The sequence below is a fragment of the Kwoniella dejecticola genome, chromosome 6 (genome assembly GCF_000512565.2).
Source record: "Kwoniella dejecticola CBS 10117 chromosome 6, complete sequence".
In the NCBI taxonomy this organism is placed as follows: Eukaryota; Fungi; Basidiomycota; class Tremellomycetes; order Tremellales; family Cryptococcaceae; genus Kwoniella; species Kwoniella dejecticola.
The window spans coordinates 1,859,388-1,875,840 of NC_089306.1; the positions used below are offsets into that span (position 1 = coordinate 1,859,388).

General features: G+C 48.5%; 5 protein-coding genes across 5 annotated transcripts; 2 read left to right on the forward strand and 3 right to left on the reverse strand.

The window, feature by feature from the left end:
* Positions 1–251: 251 nt before the first annotated feature.
* Positions 252–1,851, reverse strand: I303_105554 (uncharacterized protein; the record flags this gene model as incomplete). Its single annotated transcript, XM_018408297.1, has 6 exons — positions 252–389; positions 484–566; positions 646–1,047; positions 1,181–1,305; positions 1,448–1,593; positions 1,732–1,851. 6 exons carry the CDS (start codon positions 1,849–1,851, stop codon positions 252–254), a joined length of 1,014 nt encoding a protein of 337 aa, XP_018261988.1.
* Positions 1,852–2,550: 699 nt separating this feature from the next.
* I303_105555 (uncharacterized protein) lies at positions 2,551–5,114 on the reverse strand (the record flags this gene model as incomplete). Its single annotated transcript, XM_018408296.1, has 8 exons — positions 2,551–2,720; positions 2,846–3,054; positions 3,175–3,404; positions 3,467–3,555; positions 3,621–3,795; positions 3,870–4,397; positions 4,470–4,504; positions 4,967–5,114. 8 exons carry the CDS (start codon positions 5,112–5,114, stop codon positions 2,551–2,553), a joined length of 1,584 nt encoding a protein of 527 aa, XP_018261987.1.
* A 1,096-nt stretch (positions 5,115–6,210) lies between these two features.
* I303_105556 (uncharacterized protein) lies at positions 6,211–7,687 on the reverse strand (the record flags this gene model as incomplete). Its single annotated transcript, XM_018408295.1, has 4 exons — positions 6,211–6,355; positions 6,484–7,001; positions 7,088–7,236; positions 7,360–7,687. The coding sequence occupies 4 exons, from the start codon at positions 7,685–7,687 to the stop codon at positions 6,211–6,213; spliced, it is 1,140 nt and encodes a 379-aa protein (XP_018261986.1).
* A 2,474-nt stretch (positions 7,688–10,161) lies between these two features.
* I303_105557 (uncharacterized protein) lies at positions 10,162–11,626 on the forward strand (the record flags this gene model as incomplete). Its single annotated transcript, XM_018408294.1, has 3 exons — positions 10,162–10,475; positions 10,545–10,668; positions 10,730–11,626. The coding sequence occupies 3 exons, from the start codon at positions 10,162–10,164 to the stop codon at positions 11,624–11,626; spliced, it is 1,335 nt and encodes a 444-aa protein (XP_018261985.1).
* A 490-nt stretch (positions 11,627–12,116) lies between these two features.
* I303_105558 (uncharacterized protein) lies at positions 12,117–16,421 on the forward strand (the record flags this gene model as incomplete). The annotated part of the gene is made up of 7 exons (XM_018408293.1): positions 12,117–12,740; positions 12,850–13,231; positions 13,305–13,450; positions 13,521–14,853; positions 14,934–15,598; positions 15,661–16,004; positions 16,127–16,421. 7 exons carry the CDS (start codon positions 12,117–12,119, stop codon positions 16,419–16,421), a joined length of 3,789 nt encoding a protein of 1,262 aa, XP_018261984.1.
* Positions 16,422–16,453: the final 32 nt, after the last annotated feature.

Genomic DNA, 16,453 nt, shown 5'->3' on the forward strand with positions numbered 1-16,453 from the left:
GAGAACTCATAGGTCTCTGTATCGCTCGGTGTAGACTACAATGGATGTTGTGTGTCGGATGTTTTGATCAGTGAACAATGATGAGTCATAAGTACACGCATGGAATTTCGTCTCACTGCCAAAATTCAATCAGCATCAGTAAAGCATAACAGGCAAGGCAAAGCTTTGCCAAGTCTACCCTGTGCATATCGCACAATACACGGCAGTACAATCTATACAAGTCCTTCTTTTGAATCTTCGTCTTTCCCCACCTAGTAGGCTACAATTCCAGCTAATTGCTTGGCTCGATCGGACAGTACAGCAGGCTGTCTAGGTATCTGCGTCTCGTCGTCAGACAAGGGTCCGCTGATGTTTGTTCCTGTCAATCGGAAGTTGATAGGATCATGAGACTGGGAAGCAATCAATCGTCGTCAGCACACCAACGCCTAATGCGCCTACTCCTGCGATCATGTTCGATTGTATGAGACCTTCGAAGACACTCACTGTACCTGCGTATTCTTTCAGAGCCATCTTTCTCTCTTCTAGCTTCTCCGCACTTATCTCCTTGGCCGGTTTATAGCATACATCTAATGGCCACACTCGACGATCAGTCACCATCGCTCGGGCTGACGACCCTCCAGGGCTGCATGCGGAGAAATAACTCACAAGTAGCTACTCTGGCTCGGTCTCCTCGAGCAGCATCTCCATAATGTACCGTCCTACTATCCCACAAGATCAAATCACCTGGACCCGCTTCGATTTTCTTCCATTTACATCCTCGTTCTTCGAACCATTTCAACGTTTCTTCAGGGTACGAATACGAGTCCCTCCAATCCCAGCCTCCCTCAGGCTTCAAGTGGGGGTGTTCGTCAAAGTACTGAGTGTACAGCCCGAAAGACCCATCTAAGATCATCAATCCGCCGTCATTCGGTCCGTTCTCAGCTAGGTTGGCTATTCCTTGAATACATTCTTTGCCCCTTCGATTGGGTGATTGGTCGACGTGTGGCCAGGGGGTCCCTCGATCTCCGAGGTCCTCGTTCTTGAATGGTAGGGAGACGTTGACTCCGTCTGTATACAATCGGGAAATCATGCAATGCCGCATCAGTCCTCGCTCGAATAGAGTGGGATAGTCCGATTTGACCAGATCAATGAGATGTGAATGATCCCAGAAACATTATAAAGAGACCCGTGCTTCACTCACCGAAAGAGACTAGGAGCTCGTCTGTTCCCCAGATATTGGCAAAAGTATCAATTATACCTTCTTCCGATCGGATATCCCAAGCCCACTGTTCATGCGGCGCACCATGTCGATTGAACAGGCCTCCTCTGATGCAAGCAGCGCAAGGGACAATCAGCCTCAGCCTACGCCCAAGCTCATGCTCAAGCTCAAAGAGGAGTCGAGATGATCAAATGATGGCTTCAAAAGCATGAGCTGTACCGTGAATTGAGATCAGGAAACAGCGCTCACTTCGAGAAGTAAGGCAAATTATCCACCTTCCAAGTTGACCTATCTTCTTGATCGAACCCTTTCCCGAAACTCTCTAACCATCGATAAGCTCGATCTTCATACGCTTTTGCTCTATCCGCAGGAATGACGTTCTTTACTACTGTCCACTGTATCAAAACCAAAAGGAATCGACATCATCAGTCATGGGTCTTGCATTGATAGATAGATAGACTCGAGTCAATTCCAGAGACGCATCCGATAGAGTTCCCTGGTCACTGACACATGAATCAACTATCCGCACTCACCCCTCTAGTTTTCAACTCAGGTAGATAATCTTCTTCTCCATGTCCTCTCAGCTTCAATATCCCAGAGGTGGTATTACCGTTACCATGGGTAGTGGTTTGAGTGGTAGTTGTCGAAGGCATCTTTGCTGTCACACTTGCACACAAATGACTTGGAACCTCAGTCGATTGAACTGGATTAAAGCCCCAGTACAATCAGAGTATCATAAGATGTAAAAGCAAGACTCTTCCGACGTCGATATACCAATGTTATATACATATACGTTCGGCTAATTTGCTTATGAGAAAGTCGTTGACCGGCGCATTGTCATCGCTGTAACCACGACCTAGGCTAAGATACTCCCAATCTAAAATAAAAGAAAGAATAAAGAGCCGAAACGCACCATCTCTCACCATCGGTGTCATCCGAGCAGAGCACTCGGAAGAATCTCGGATGATCTAAATCGTGCGTAATTCGATGCTATATGGGCTTTTAATGCCGCAAGGTCGGTCCGCAAGTCGTTATTCTCGCCGGACTCTGAACTTGCCCTTATCACGTCGAGCCATGAACATGCTTTAATACATACGAGTACATGTACATCATGTCGAAGCGACTGAATTGTCCGTATGTTGCGTGCCAGTGAATACGATACTATACACGATGTTTTGCACAAACATCTGAACACACATCCTTTAGCCGTTCTCATGCTGCAGAAACACCCCCAAAAGAAGGTCCTTAGCTATCGACTAGTTCAGTAAGATCACTCCAGCTCTCAACGGTCACCGAGTTCCACGGTGCCCGTTTGATCTCCCCAAATGGCCTCGGTACCCGTAACCTATGTTCTAGGAGCACGTAGGGATCGTGACATCTTTCAAATTTCGGTCGGAATCCCATAGTCCCCAATACGGCTCTACACCCCCAAACTGTTCTTTCCACGGTTCGTCGAACGCTTCAAAGTAGAAGTAGTTGGTCCCATTCGCATTAGCCTGACAGACGAACGTGTCGAGGAAAGCTAGAGCGAATAATGATCGATCAGTACGTGTCCAGATCTTCTAAGGAGGTTGAAGGATACGTCCCAGACAATCCCGCCCAGGGGAATACAGCAAGGCAGGATCAGGATTAGATCATATCACTTACTCTGCAGGTTGGCGACACTCGCATCGCCTTGCGGACTACCAGCCCCATCATTCGCCTCACTAGCATTCATCGACTGTGTAGGCCATCCCGTCTCGGCAATGTAGACCGCTGGCTTATTCGATGCTAGAGCAGCAGGAGCCACGTCGAATTCTTGGAAGAAGTCTTCTGTCCATTGAGCTGCATCGTCAATCGCGACTGAACCGAACCACCTGTTTATACATTGCAGTCACATCAGTCAAATGAACCTTCGAAGCGTGTCCTTGACAAGCGTGGCACTCATGAACAAAAGATCTCATTTGACTGGTATCAATTCCAAAGGGTGAACTCACGGATGAACATTCGCCATGAAGTAATCGATCCCCTCTCCTAACGTTTTACTCATCACACTGCCCGCATCACTCGTGCCGATCGGTAATGCTTTACTCAGACCCAGACCTTGTATGGTAGTATTCACTTCTTGGATCTTATCTGTGATCGTCTTGGCGGCTGAGAGATAGATCGAAGATGTGGTAGAATCTGTTCCTGCTGTATTGAGGATGTATTCGTTTCCAACCGTGATCTGAATAGCGAATTCGACATCAGCCAGCGTACACTCCGTCCATTGCGAAAGTTGCCGCTCACCCCTGATACATGGTCAGTCCCGTAAGTCTTGAGAGCATCAGATACAGCGGCCAATTGGTTCTCGTAAGCGGTCTCATTGGAATCGACATCTAGGATGGACCAGAGAAACTCGTCAGCGATACTCCCAACAGGAACACACAAAAGGTCGACTCACAAATACCCAGCCATACGGTCATGTCTACCTTGGTGTCCTGGATAGCTTGTAAAACCAATGCCGATTGATTGCAATTGGCGCCGTACAATCTGAGCCTAGTAGTGACTTGGGAAAGAAGTTGGATGTCCCGGGTGACGTTGTTCTGAGATGCACCACACCACGGTAGAAGGGCTTCCTGCGATTCCGCGCCACAAGGTCAGCATACCGCCACGCTATCATTTCGAAAGACAAGTCGCTTAATGAACTTACCTGCGGCGTGTAAGCGAAGCCCCAGAAGGACTGATGCAATTTCGAATCTTTATCAAAATCGCTCGGATCATTGGCATTCTTCAGCTCGTTCGTACTATTCGAACTAGAGCCGTTGGAAGATGAGGAAGATGAAGAATTGTTATTCTTGTTGACTTGAGAGACGACCACTCCAACAATAATCCCTATCAGAGCAGCTACACCAAGTACGACCCCACCGATGATCCACCATTTCTTGTTATTGCGCGCTGGGCGAGAAGCAGTGAATCCGGTGTATTTCTCGTTGGTCCCATTCGGATCTGTGTTGGGGAAATACTCCTCGGAAGGGATGTTTTGTCGAGCGTAGTCTGACGCAAACGGGCGAGGGGTACCTTGATCCATCAATGGCATACTGGCTGCTCCAGCTCCAGCTCCGATACCTGCGGCTGCGGCGCCGTAGGAAGATCTAGATCTGTGGGGAGGAGAAGGGAGGTCTCGGTAGCTTGATGTACCGGATTGAGACCGACCACCGTCTGTAGCTAGGAAGTGGGGCTGTGAAGGTATCGTTGTCAGCTTCCGCGGTAATTGGGATTTGGAGCGGCATTGTGCATAAGCAGTACTCACAGTATGGTATCGATCGTCCGCTAGATTATCGAAATCTGTACAATGAAAGCGTGATTCGGTAGGTAGAGAACGACAACGGGCAGTGAGGATGGACCAGCCGGTGGAAATATGATAAGATCGATGGAGGAAGATCGAACGAGCCAGTCGTTGATGACGGTACAAGGGAGATCGAAGGTGATTGAGAGATAGTCAGCAAATAGTCCAGCTATATTCAGCACCGCTTCGACGTAGACATAGCCAAGTCGATTCAAGCTTTCGCCGAGAAGTATAAGAGGAAGGAAAACATGAACAAAGCAAGGTATGACATGATGACTAGATGAGGAAAGGGAGAGAAGAAGGAGTTGCGCTTAGCGGCAAATGAGCCAGACCAGCTTGGTCGAGATGACAACAATTGATACGTTTTCAATTGGATTTGTCCGAGACCTGGTGATGATAAAGATCCGTTTCCAAGCGATGCTCAGGCTAATGAGATGATATGATTGAGAAGGGAAACTCACCAAATCCTGAATACCTCCTATTTCCATTGCCCATACTTGCACTTGCACTTGCACTCCCACCGACCCCATCGCCTTGAATGTTCGAATCAGAGTATCCCCCGTTGGGCCCGAAGCCCGGTACGATCGAGTATCGTTGTTGTTGCGCCATCTTCTGATGCTCTGATGCCTCGGATAGCCTAGTCTGTATCGATGATGTTGAGATGAAGGATTTGAAGAGACGTGAGGAGAGATGAGATCAGAAGTAAGACTATAAAATATCAATCAACTTTAGAAACTTTAGGTATATCGGAGGATGAAAGGATCACTCACACCGAATTGAACACAGCTCAATTTGTATAGGTATATCTGCACTACACTTGCACGGCCGTAAAATGATACCGGAGGAATCACATCATCCCCCATGTTACATGTTGGGTTAACCACGTAATCGAGAGCAAAGAAAGGACCTTTGTCTTACTTTGCTTTTCCTTGCTTTGTTCTCAACGTTTATATTCACCTCCACCCATATGTAACTATGCACAGGCACATGCTGTCCATCGTCGTTCCGCAAAGTGGAATCAAGCATACAGAGACCGATAATGTAGAAAATGACATGGCATATCCCGCTGCCAAGCGAACGGTGTATGCAATTATGCACCGCTTTGCTTTGTTGTCTATCGCAATCACTTTGCCGCTCGAGGACAAAGGGAGGAAGGGAAAGACAGGCGCGGATAAATTCAAAACGACAATTACTCGTAAGCTGTGTATCAGGTATCAGGTATCAGGTATCAGGTGTTCAGGAATCAGGAATCAGGAACTCTAAACGTTTAATCTTACGAGTGAAAAGATGGCTTCGCTTTCTCGTCATTATTCTGGAGTCTCCACTGGATATACCTGATATGCCGCCGGCAAAGGTCTGGTTGAACTGATGAATGCAATTTTCGAGGTCATTCGCAGGCCAGAAAGAGGGTCACGAAATGATATATTAGTCATGATGCATCATAATTCGTTGAGGTCATTACCGTCGGACGAACATCAAGTAGCTCATATCATCGTTCTATCATTTTATCGTAACAGTACTCCCGAAGTCTGTTCTGCCGAAACAAACACGGACAGACCAGACACCCTGACGGGTTCAGCGCATCACATCGCAGCGCTATTTATAGTCATGCAAATGTGCATATCTCTAATGGATTACACATTCAGATAATACATGATCATACAGCTAAGACACTCTTATCATGTTGCATTGCATAATCGTAAAGTCATCCTTCTCCAAAAGGGTAAATGTAGTTTTGTGGTGAAGGGTCGGATTGGCTTCCCGTTGTGTCGTACGCTGTCGGCACGGCACTGCAAGATGGCTGATTGATGGGTTTGGGAGGCAAGGAAGTAGGAGATTGCCAGTGGATTCTATGGATTGTATCACGATTCAGCCATACATACTTACACTGCATGGTGTGAGAGGGCTGGCGGAAGATGAAGATGCAGGACGACTAAGGGGGAAGGGCGCGACTGACAACGAAAGGCCGAAGACTCACGAGTAGCTTGGGTTGATCAAGAGATCCCAAGGCGTGGCAGTATGGGTGATCTGAGCTGACGTATGATCACCATATATGCCTAACAACGGCTGCGATGCGGACGAGCAATCGGATCCTTGAGAAAGGCTTTTCTCCATCGGCGCAACCTCCTTATACGGTAAGCAAGGTTCACTCCATCTCCGTGTCTCAACCGAGGTATCGGAGTCGAAGCTTGTCACCTGCGGAAGAGTGAAGAGATCGGATGCGAGGACTGGAGGGGAGGTGTAGTGCCGGTCCCACTTCTGCGCCGACGTACCATGAGGCGTGGGATGGTGGTATATGTGAGGAGGAAAGGCGTATGTGGCGCTGGGCAATACAGGCTGATTGTACGCTGCCGATGTTGGCGGAACGAAGACAGATGTAGAGGATGCTGGTGGCTGCAGAATATCACCGCCTGCATCAATAGAGGTGTAAGATGGTGATATCTGATTGGAACCGCTAAAATGTGTAGCAGTAGCGGTAGACGAAGGTATAGGTGTCTGCCCAGGAAGCGATGCGGTCCTAGATTGGCTGATCACAGTCTCGGAAGTTCGCGTTGAGGGTAGTATGACTGAGCTGCAGGTACAGCAGTCGCGCCGTGGGTGTGGGTGGAAGTTGACGGCCATGAAGAAGCGCCAGGCGTAGGCGCAGCCACAGGTGCTGCCGGATGATACGACCGCGATCTCGTGATCAGCCATGAGGGTGGTCCTCTAGGCTTTTCCACTGTCCTTCGATCTAGCACCGTGAGGTATCGTCAGCTCAGGGAGAAGTATGAGTGAGGCCGCATAGAAGCAAGAATTGATGTTCCAGATCACTGACAAATATATTCGCTGTAGGGTTATTTGTGTTTACACTCACAATGGGATTCGCCTCTGCGTCGCTTACTCCTCTCCTTCCGCTGGTCCTCCTCCATGAATTTCTTCCTCCTTTTCGTTCCATCTACTGCTTCGTTCGGAGTCAGGCTCAATACGGATGGGCTCTCCAAAACCGAAGGGAGACAGGTCGTATAATCTTCTTCGGACCCCGTTTCACCTCTGTCACGGCGGCGGATTTCCCATGTTGGCGGACGAGAGCGAAACTCAGGATGAGGATGAGGATGAAGATCAGGACGAGATGAAGAGCAATTAGCAGTACCCGTACCAGTACCAGTACTAGTGGCGCTGTGGCTGTTGGAGGAAGATGTCATTGCGGATGAATTGGCGACGCGAGAGGATCTCTTTCGCTTGTCACTTTGTCGAGATTTCCCTTGTGGTCGGACAGGTGGTATCTGAGGCAAGAAACGGGGTGTATCGTTACTTGTCATATCTGCTGTTGAAAATGGGTTTGTATCTGTATGTCAATGGATGTCGTGACTGTTTGACTGGGTGACTGGCAATGATGCTCTCGGAGATTTGATAGAGGTATTTATGCTTAATTGGATAATTGTGTCTTATTCTGGTGTTAACCTTGAGATCTACAAGAGGTTTGACAGGTCTTTCAATTTGGCTGTTCAAGTATGTTGAGTAGTTGGATCGTTCAGTCTGCCTGGCGAGAGAGCTGAGTGCCGTGTGTAATCCAGCCGGGCATACCCATATATACCATACCAGTCCCATTTCTCTTATCCCCTATACCTCTTCGCTCACCCATCCCCCACTCTGCAATTCATCTACTTCAAGTACCTTCTTGATCGTCTGCCCCACTTGGATGATTGTGCCTTTGTTTGATGGTCTGATGGAAGGATCAAGGATACTTCGGATCCCAATCTCATGTGCATGCACACGCTTATGCTTATGCGGTATTATGCATAATTAATCGATTGATTAGCTACAGCTGACCCTCACCAAAATCAAATAAAATGTCTCTCAAAGGAACGCTCAGGTAATTAAACAATTAAACGCATGTACCGTAAGGTCATTTCATATAAGAATTACAAATTCCTGGTTGATTCCGCTCGTGACTCGGACGAAGTGTATAGAATGATCTCCGAGATAGGAACGCAAAGGTAGTCATCAACGAGGAGGTAAGGGCAGAGAAAGGTTGAAACGTTTCTGTTTTTGATTCTGATGGGACGTACGTAGGTACGTAGGTCCAGATTAGCAAGTTAGCAAGTTAGTCAGATCAATCTAAATCAAAAGTGGGGAAAGGAAAAATCAATCAGGATATATTCACGTTGAGGGTGTTGTGATGCGAGGTCGAAGTCCAATAAACAAGAACATCGGATCGATAGACATTAATTATTTCATCGGTGGAACCTGAATCCAGATGCGCGGAGATGAGGCGATTCGAAGCTAGTCTGGTCTAGAGGACCAAAGGATATCGAGGGTCAAAAGGCAAGATGTCGTGGTTCCGTGACCGCAGATCTCTTCGGCACGAGATGAACAACCTCATCTGACCACAGACCACTTTTGATATGATGGAGAGCATGGGGGTCGCCCGGATCATGCCATGTAGCGAGAACAGTCGTCATTGAAATCCAATTAGTCATGCAAGCTCCAACACGGATGGAAAGAAGGATGCAAGCGTCCTCGCACCGAAATGTTGTCTACACCATTATACAGGACGCGCACAAATACAGCGGGTCAGCGGATTAGAGGGTCAGTGCGTGCCCAGTGCCCTGATGCTCGATATTCGATGGCGGGTCTGAAGATCGAAAGGATGTTTGATCTTGCTCCTGATTCTGATGGTGATGGTGATTGTGGAAAAGCACGGTCATCCGGTTCGGTCTTCTTCACTAATGATGGATGGCATATTGTTGAACAGGGATCGAAGCATTGCTCAAACACTTGATTCCGCTTTTGGCGAGAATGAGATTGCGGTCCGCATCGCGCTGCGCCCGAGATGATGGCGATGCCCAGACTGACTTATGCGGATCGCAGATATCTTGAAGCGAAGGAATGAGGAATATACAGTGCATGGTCGTAATGCTTGGATCCGCTGTAAGGGTGGACTTCGGTAATAGGCTTGAGCAGGACCGAGTAAATCGCTCGAAGTGAGAGCAAAAACATGACGTGTCATTTTTCATAGCTGGAAGCAGGCGTAACATTCTATCCCCCTCCAAAAAGTTCAGAGGTTTTTGAGCTTCGAACGAAATTTCGCATCTCTTCTTTCCGTTTCTTGTTTCTCCTCACTACACATAATGATATAGCATATCACCACCATCAACACCTTCCCGTGAGTGATCGTCTTCCGCTCAATTGTTCCCATTCTCTCTTACGTGAGCCATCGCTCTTCTCTCTTCCCTTTTCTTTCCCCTCAATCAACAGCAGCTTTGACTCCTCAAGGTCCGAGCTCCAATGATACCATGTATAAATGAAGATACCGATGACGAGACTTAATCCCTCTTCCTACTTTTTGGCACCTTGACTTTACTCCGCTTCCCGATCGATCCACTTCGCTCGTTTTGAGCGAGGTAGACCAGTCCTCGTGTGGAAGCGGATCCAGTAAATGAAAGGTGTCGGGGAGGTCGGGAAAGGGGACGATGCCGAGTCTTACACTAGTTTGGCGACTTTATTTCTGATATACAATGATCAATCCATCCCTACCACTCTTTACTTGGTTTCACGTCTATGATATTGGGATGCTAATTGGAATGATCATCCTGGGGAAACCCTAATAGTCATTTCCCCCGACTCCTGCTTGCTTGAAGGCTCCTTTTGTTATTTAAAGCCTATTCATCACACGATGTCACCCTCATCTCCTGCTGGATCATCCTCTTCTTCCCTCTCGGTCGACTACACCAATGTGCTACTCGCTCTTCCAGACGGGTCTATACCTTCGAACCATGCAGACGCAAAATCGTATACTATCTCAAGCATAGGTGGTTATCCGACTTTCCCGCCTCTTCCGAACATACCCAAAGAGATAAACTGCGGTATATGTCATCAGCCCATACCGCTTTTGACTCAAGTATACTGCCCGTTGGAGAATGGCGAAAACGACAGGGTATTGTATGTTTTCGCTTGTGCAAGGCTGAAATGTCAGAAGCGGGATGGCAGGTGAGTGATAAACAGGCAAACGTCGTGTTGAAGATCGATTGTACCTAATTTCGCTGTTACCGCTACCAGTGTGCGAGCTTTCAGAGCTTCGAAAAGGAACGAGGAATATGTCAAGGACGTGGAAGAGAAGCGCAAGATCGCCGAGGCAGCAGCCGAAGCTGAGCGGGAGAAAGCAAGGAAGAACCCTTTCACAGTAAGCCTCTTTACCCCTCCAATCGCTTGTTCCGTCTCAGCTGACGACGTTGTCTATATAGCTTTCGTCTGATGCTCAACCGAACGGAGCTCTTTTCGGATCATCTCAACCGCTGTTCGGCGCTGCCACTTCATCCTCCCCTAATCCCTTCGCTTCATCTGCTCCTGTCCCTGCTCCACAGCAATCATCATCTGAAGCCATACCGGACGTATCAAAATTGTCATTATCAGACGCGCCGTCCACGTCGACGACGCTCGGACCGCCCATACCTGCGTACCAACCCGCACAATATCTGTCGACGATCGAAGAATACATACCTCCAGCGGAAGACGTCGACTTTGAGAGCGACTCCGAGATCGATGGCGACGAAGATATGAAAGCGACCATGTTGGACGATACGTGGGAGAGGATGTTACCCAAACATCTAGATGAAGTGTTCCAACAGTTTGTGCGCAAACTCGAAAGCTCGGACGGAGGTCAAAAACAAGTCTTACGGTATGAGTTCGATGGGATACCAGTTCCTTACTCAAGTGCGAGTCCAATAACGAGGAAACTGTTCCCTGGTTGCGAAAAGCCGTTGAAGAAGGATGAGGAGTTGGATTTAAATGAGTTGTATAGGGGGAAAAGTAGTCTCAATGGGATAATACCCCCTTGTACCCTTTGTGGAGGGGAAAGGACTTTCGAATTACAACTTGTCCCGTACCTGATCTCTTTACTCACTCCCAATACGCTTTCGACAACGGGAGAAGCGGCGGATGATAAAAAGAAGAAACAGACGGAAGCCGAGAGGAAGAAAGAGTTGGAAGAATTGGCGAAGAAGATCAAAGAGGGTAAAAGGGACGACGAGGTCAACGAGATGGAATGGGGAACGATCATGGTTTTCGCATGTAAGAGGGATTGTATTGGTTTGACGGAAGAATACGTTGGTGTAGAATGGGAATCCAGCATCACTATATAATGAGAATCTGACCAAATAAAGTTGTATTTTACTGTTGATATATAAAGTGTACTGCACACATGTAGCCTTGGATCTGACAATCACACTTTGTCACAGTTCTGGCATGATAGGCGGAGACCAGAAATTAGGCTCACCAATCTATGAACATCGATTTCAGGGTGTGATGATTTTGGATTGCCGTGCCTATTTGACCGGGATATCGGACCATGACATCCCCTTCGGCCCCGCGCCGAGTGCAGCATTGGGATTCAGGATTCAGGGTGAAAGTGTACAGAGGTCACGCTGACAGCCTACAATATGACAACGACGGACAGGGTGCATATTCATGCTCATGGGGTACTGACATCCATCACTGCCACCTCATCTCCCCCCTCGAGCAGTCATCACCTCAGTCCATCCTTGTATATAGTAGCAAATCGGATTTGCATCCAGTGGGACCCGACTTTAGAGCCTAGAATCCAAATCACTCTTTCGCTCGAGGTACGACAAAATGGTCACTTCACGGAAAGTCTCTTACATCTTACCCACTCCGGACCAGCCCGCCCCACTCTTATCCCTCCCTCCGCTGGGTCAACAGCGTCAAGGTCATCCTGCGCCTTTTTTCCTCCCGAAGGGCGAGACGAATGGCTCAGGCGCCAATACGCCCGGTGGAACACTATCTTCTCGGAACCCTTTTCTCTCTCAAACACAAATACAGACGACCCAGCCAGATGATAAGCCTGCGCATGCGAGACACTGCTTAGGAATCACCTCGCTAGCTCTGGATACCTCTACGCTCCTGTCTGACTCTAGCTCGCCGGGAGGGATACTGTATACGGGTGGTCGAGATGGATTGGTAGCTTCTTGGGAGCTGAATGTGCCTCATAAGAAGAGACGAGGCGGGCGATATGAGGTACAACCCGGTAGAGGGGAACGAGTGAAGTGGGAACGAATAGGAGACGGAGCTGAATTCTTCGACGACGATGAGTTTGAGGATGAGGATGGCGAAGATAACGATAGGTTAAGTAGTGAGGACGAGACGGACGGATGGGTAGGAGTGACGCCGAAACAGAAGGGGGAGGTGCCTTATGAAGATCGATGGGAGCTCGATCGAGATGAATTGAACGCTGCGAAGGTGAGTTTGAATCGTCCTCAACTCACTTGATTCATCATCAAACGGCTGGAAAATACTCGGTGCTGTCGTCGAGAAGCTTAGCTGATCTGATCGCCTGTTTGTCTCATAGCCACCACCAACAACTTTCCGTCAATCAGCTCAAACCCACACAGATTGGGTAAATGCGATGTTGTTGTGTAACCTCAATCAGACCGTCATAACAGCTTCTTCCGATCGTACGATCCGAGCATGGAACCCTCATGCCACCTCGGATGATCCAGCCTCTCTCTCACCGAGTTTGGTAGGTAGTCACCGGGACTACGTGAGAGCGTTGGCTTGGGCAAAGTATCCCGGTTTACTGTTCTCCGGTGCTTTGGACAGACACCTTAGTATATGGGACATCAAGAGCCAAGTACACGAGCCAGTCTTCAATATCGACCTTACCAAAGTAGACGATTTCGGCGGAGTAGGCATGGAGGGCGAAAGAGGCAGTGTTTACGCTTTGGGTGTCGGTGCGTCGTTCTTTTTCAAGTAGATTCCAATTTGCCAAGTGGTTTCCGGAGCTGATAGCGCTCTGATGGCCAGACCATGCGGGACAAGTTCTAGCTGCTGGAACACCCGAGCGAGTGGTCAGACTATGGGACCCTAGAGCGGGCGACCATAGTATCGGAAAGCTGATAGGTCATACGGATTGCGTGAGGAGTATCATCTTCAGTGAAGACGGCCGATACGTGAGTGCTCGGATTGTCGATCTCAATTTGCAATTCCACGCTAAATGGTACTTGCCTACCTTCGAGGCAGATGCTCACCGGTTCATCCGACACAACGATCAAACTTTGGTCTCTTGCCGCTCACCGATGTCTTCACACTTACAATCACCACGATTCTTCCGTGTGGTCATTACATTCCAACCATCCTAACCTTGAGCGATTCTACTCCGGATCCAGGGACGGATATCTCTGTGTGACCGACTTGGAGCAATGTACCGATATATCGGATGGAGAATGCGTTGTTCTCGCTCGTGAAGGTGAACCTCAGCGAAACGGCTCAAATGTCTACGAGTCGAAGACCGGAGATGAAGGAATCAGGTGTATCACAGCTATGGATGATGAATATGTGTGGACCGCCACGGGAAGCGCGGAGATCAGAAGATGGAAAGATGTAGGAAGAAGGATCGATCGACTGAACAAGGAATTCGACGGATTATCCTACAACATACCGGCTGAACGAAGCCCACCTACCGAAGTCTCACTTACCGTCCCATCCGCTACGACGGGAGAGGGAATCAACGGTCAGCATGAAGATTTGAGATCCATATCCTTCGCTCCCACTGACTCACCACGCAATGGGCCGACTAATCCTGCTTCCGCCCTGCCGACCGCAGTCCGAGACCGACTCACTGGCAGTTCCTCTCAACAACGATTATCCGCCTTGTCAGGTGCCTCGATCGCGAATTCTGTCGTTTCGGAGGACGGCCGCAGCAAACATGGACTCAATGGTATTCCTTACCAATCGCTCGTCTGCCTAGGTGTACCCGACTCCCCTTACTCATTCGGCTTCTCTCAACACCGTCAAGAGGAATCGGTACCACAGGGTTTGAACAGCTTGCTGAAGCCCGAGGACGGAGGATCACCTAGACGAATATCTTTCCAGACAGACCGAGAACAGCCTACCGCTAGAATGGAATACGAAGACCGAGAAGTGGCTTCGGAAGCTGTACCCCTTCGAACCGATCCTGATGAGATCATAGCTGGTCGAAGTGGATTAGTGCGATCTCTGATACTGAACGACCGACAACATGTCTTGACTGTCGATACGGAGGGAGAAGTGGCCGCTTGGAATATCATCAAAGGAGTGTGCGTTGGAAGATTCAGCAGTACGGAAGTTGCCGAGGCACTACACCTTGAGCGGGGAGCGGGAGCTGAGAAAGCCGTCCGCAAGCATTCTCAAGAGGTTTTGGAGATGGTCAAAGAGCGTGTGGAAGGTGAAACGATGGTGATTACTTGGTGTCAGGTAGATACTAAGATAGGTAGTTTGGTTGTTCATCTGGAAGAAGGACGAGTATTTGATGCGGAAGTCTATGCGGATGATCTGGGCTTGGAAGGCTTTGACGGAACGAAAGAGGATATTCGGAGTAAGTCGGTGGATCATTCAATCTATTGCACTGTCTCTACTGTATGAGATACATCAAGCTAATGCGAGGGTGTGTGATAGTCAATCTTGGAAAATGGGCTTTAGCGAATCTGTTCAGAGGCCTGATCAAAGCCGAAGAAAATGAAGTAAGGGATCTAGCAATCAACACCGCGACTCCCAGTACCGTTTCTTCCAGCCTACCTAAATCGCCAGGCTTAGGCGGAATTTCGATCGAACGTCCAGCAGATATTCCCCACCCTCACCGGAAACGAGCAATGACAGGATCGTTCTCGAACCCTAAACCCCCTTCGCTCAATATCCCGGGACTTGTTTCTCCAGCGAGCAGACCAGCGATCTTACCTGAAGTTTTCGATGAGAACGGATCGAACGATGCGAATTTGTCGAGAAGCGCACCTGAATCAAATAGCTTTTTCCAGAATTTCCAAGCTTTAAAAATCCAACAGAATCAAGCTCAGTCACCCAGCGTATCGTCTTCGTACCAACCCAACACTGCCTCGCCGAATACAGAACGGGTCAGCTATAATCGAGATTACTTTACGTCTAGAAGGAAAGGTGATCCTTCTCCCTCGAGGGAGACCGATAAGTCGAGCGTAGGTACCCCGGCAACACCAAGTACGGATAACAAGAAGGGGTTCATGGGCAAGATGAAAGGCTTAGGGAGAAAGAAACAGGCTGAAACGCCGATGAGCCCCGTAGTGGAGAAAGTCGTCACTCCAGAGGATGATGTGAGTGGATCCTCATGATCTTGCATGCGGGAGCCCTGCTAATTCCTCAACGTGTTATGTAGGGTCCGAAAGTATCTGATCGAGAAGCCGAGCAACTTCAGATCCTCGATACGGTCCGATCGCATCGGTTCTCGCCGCCTGGCCCGCTCGAAGCTCCGTTCATCCCTCTACCTCAGTCAACAGCGTTATTGATTTCTGAGGAATCTAAGGATGCCGGTGCATGGGTAGTAACTTATCGATCCCAGGTGTCCTCGACGGAACGAGATATGGAAGACCTAGAGATGAATTCGCCTTTGTGGTTATTAGATTATCTGTTCGCTAGTAACGTCCGACAGAAGGATCCGGTGAAATTCACGTTCATATTGGAACCTGCACCTGGGAGTGGGTTGAAGGAATTACCTGAAGGGTGAGTCAATCAGTTTGAGCTGAATCATTTGAAATTACTCTCCTCTTCATTCGTCTGTTCGGATTCGGATCCGGAAATGGGGAATGAGCGATCGAGCTGATCAGAGATATGTATATAAACAGATCTTCAAGATTATCTGCTTCCAGAGCACTTCGAGCCAGAAAAATATCAGCTTTCATAGTTGATAAACTAGATCTCTACAATCCTGGAAAATTCAAATTACCTTCTGCCTTGACTAAACATACGAGAAGATCTTCCACGACGAACGACGAAACTCTACCCCAGCCAGAGGAGATCATCGAGCTGATATGTGGACACGAAGTGGTCAATCCGAAGATTACGCTGGCGACCCTGAAGGCGTATTATGGGAGTGGGCCGGATATGTTGTTGCATTACAGAATCAAGAAGCACGACTAGTGTAAGTTGGAGTCGGGCGGAGTTGAGCGACC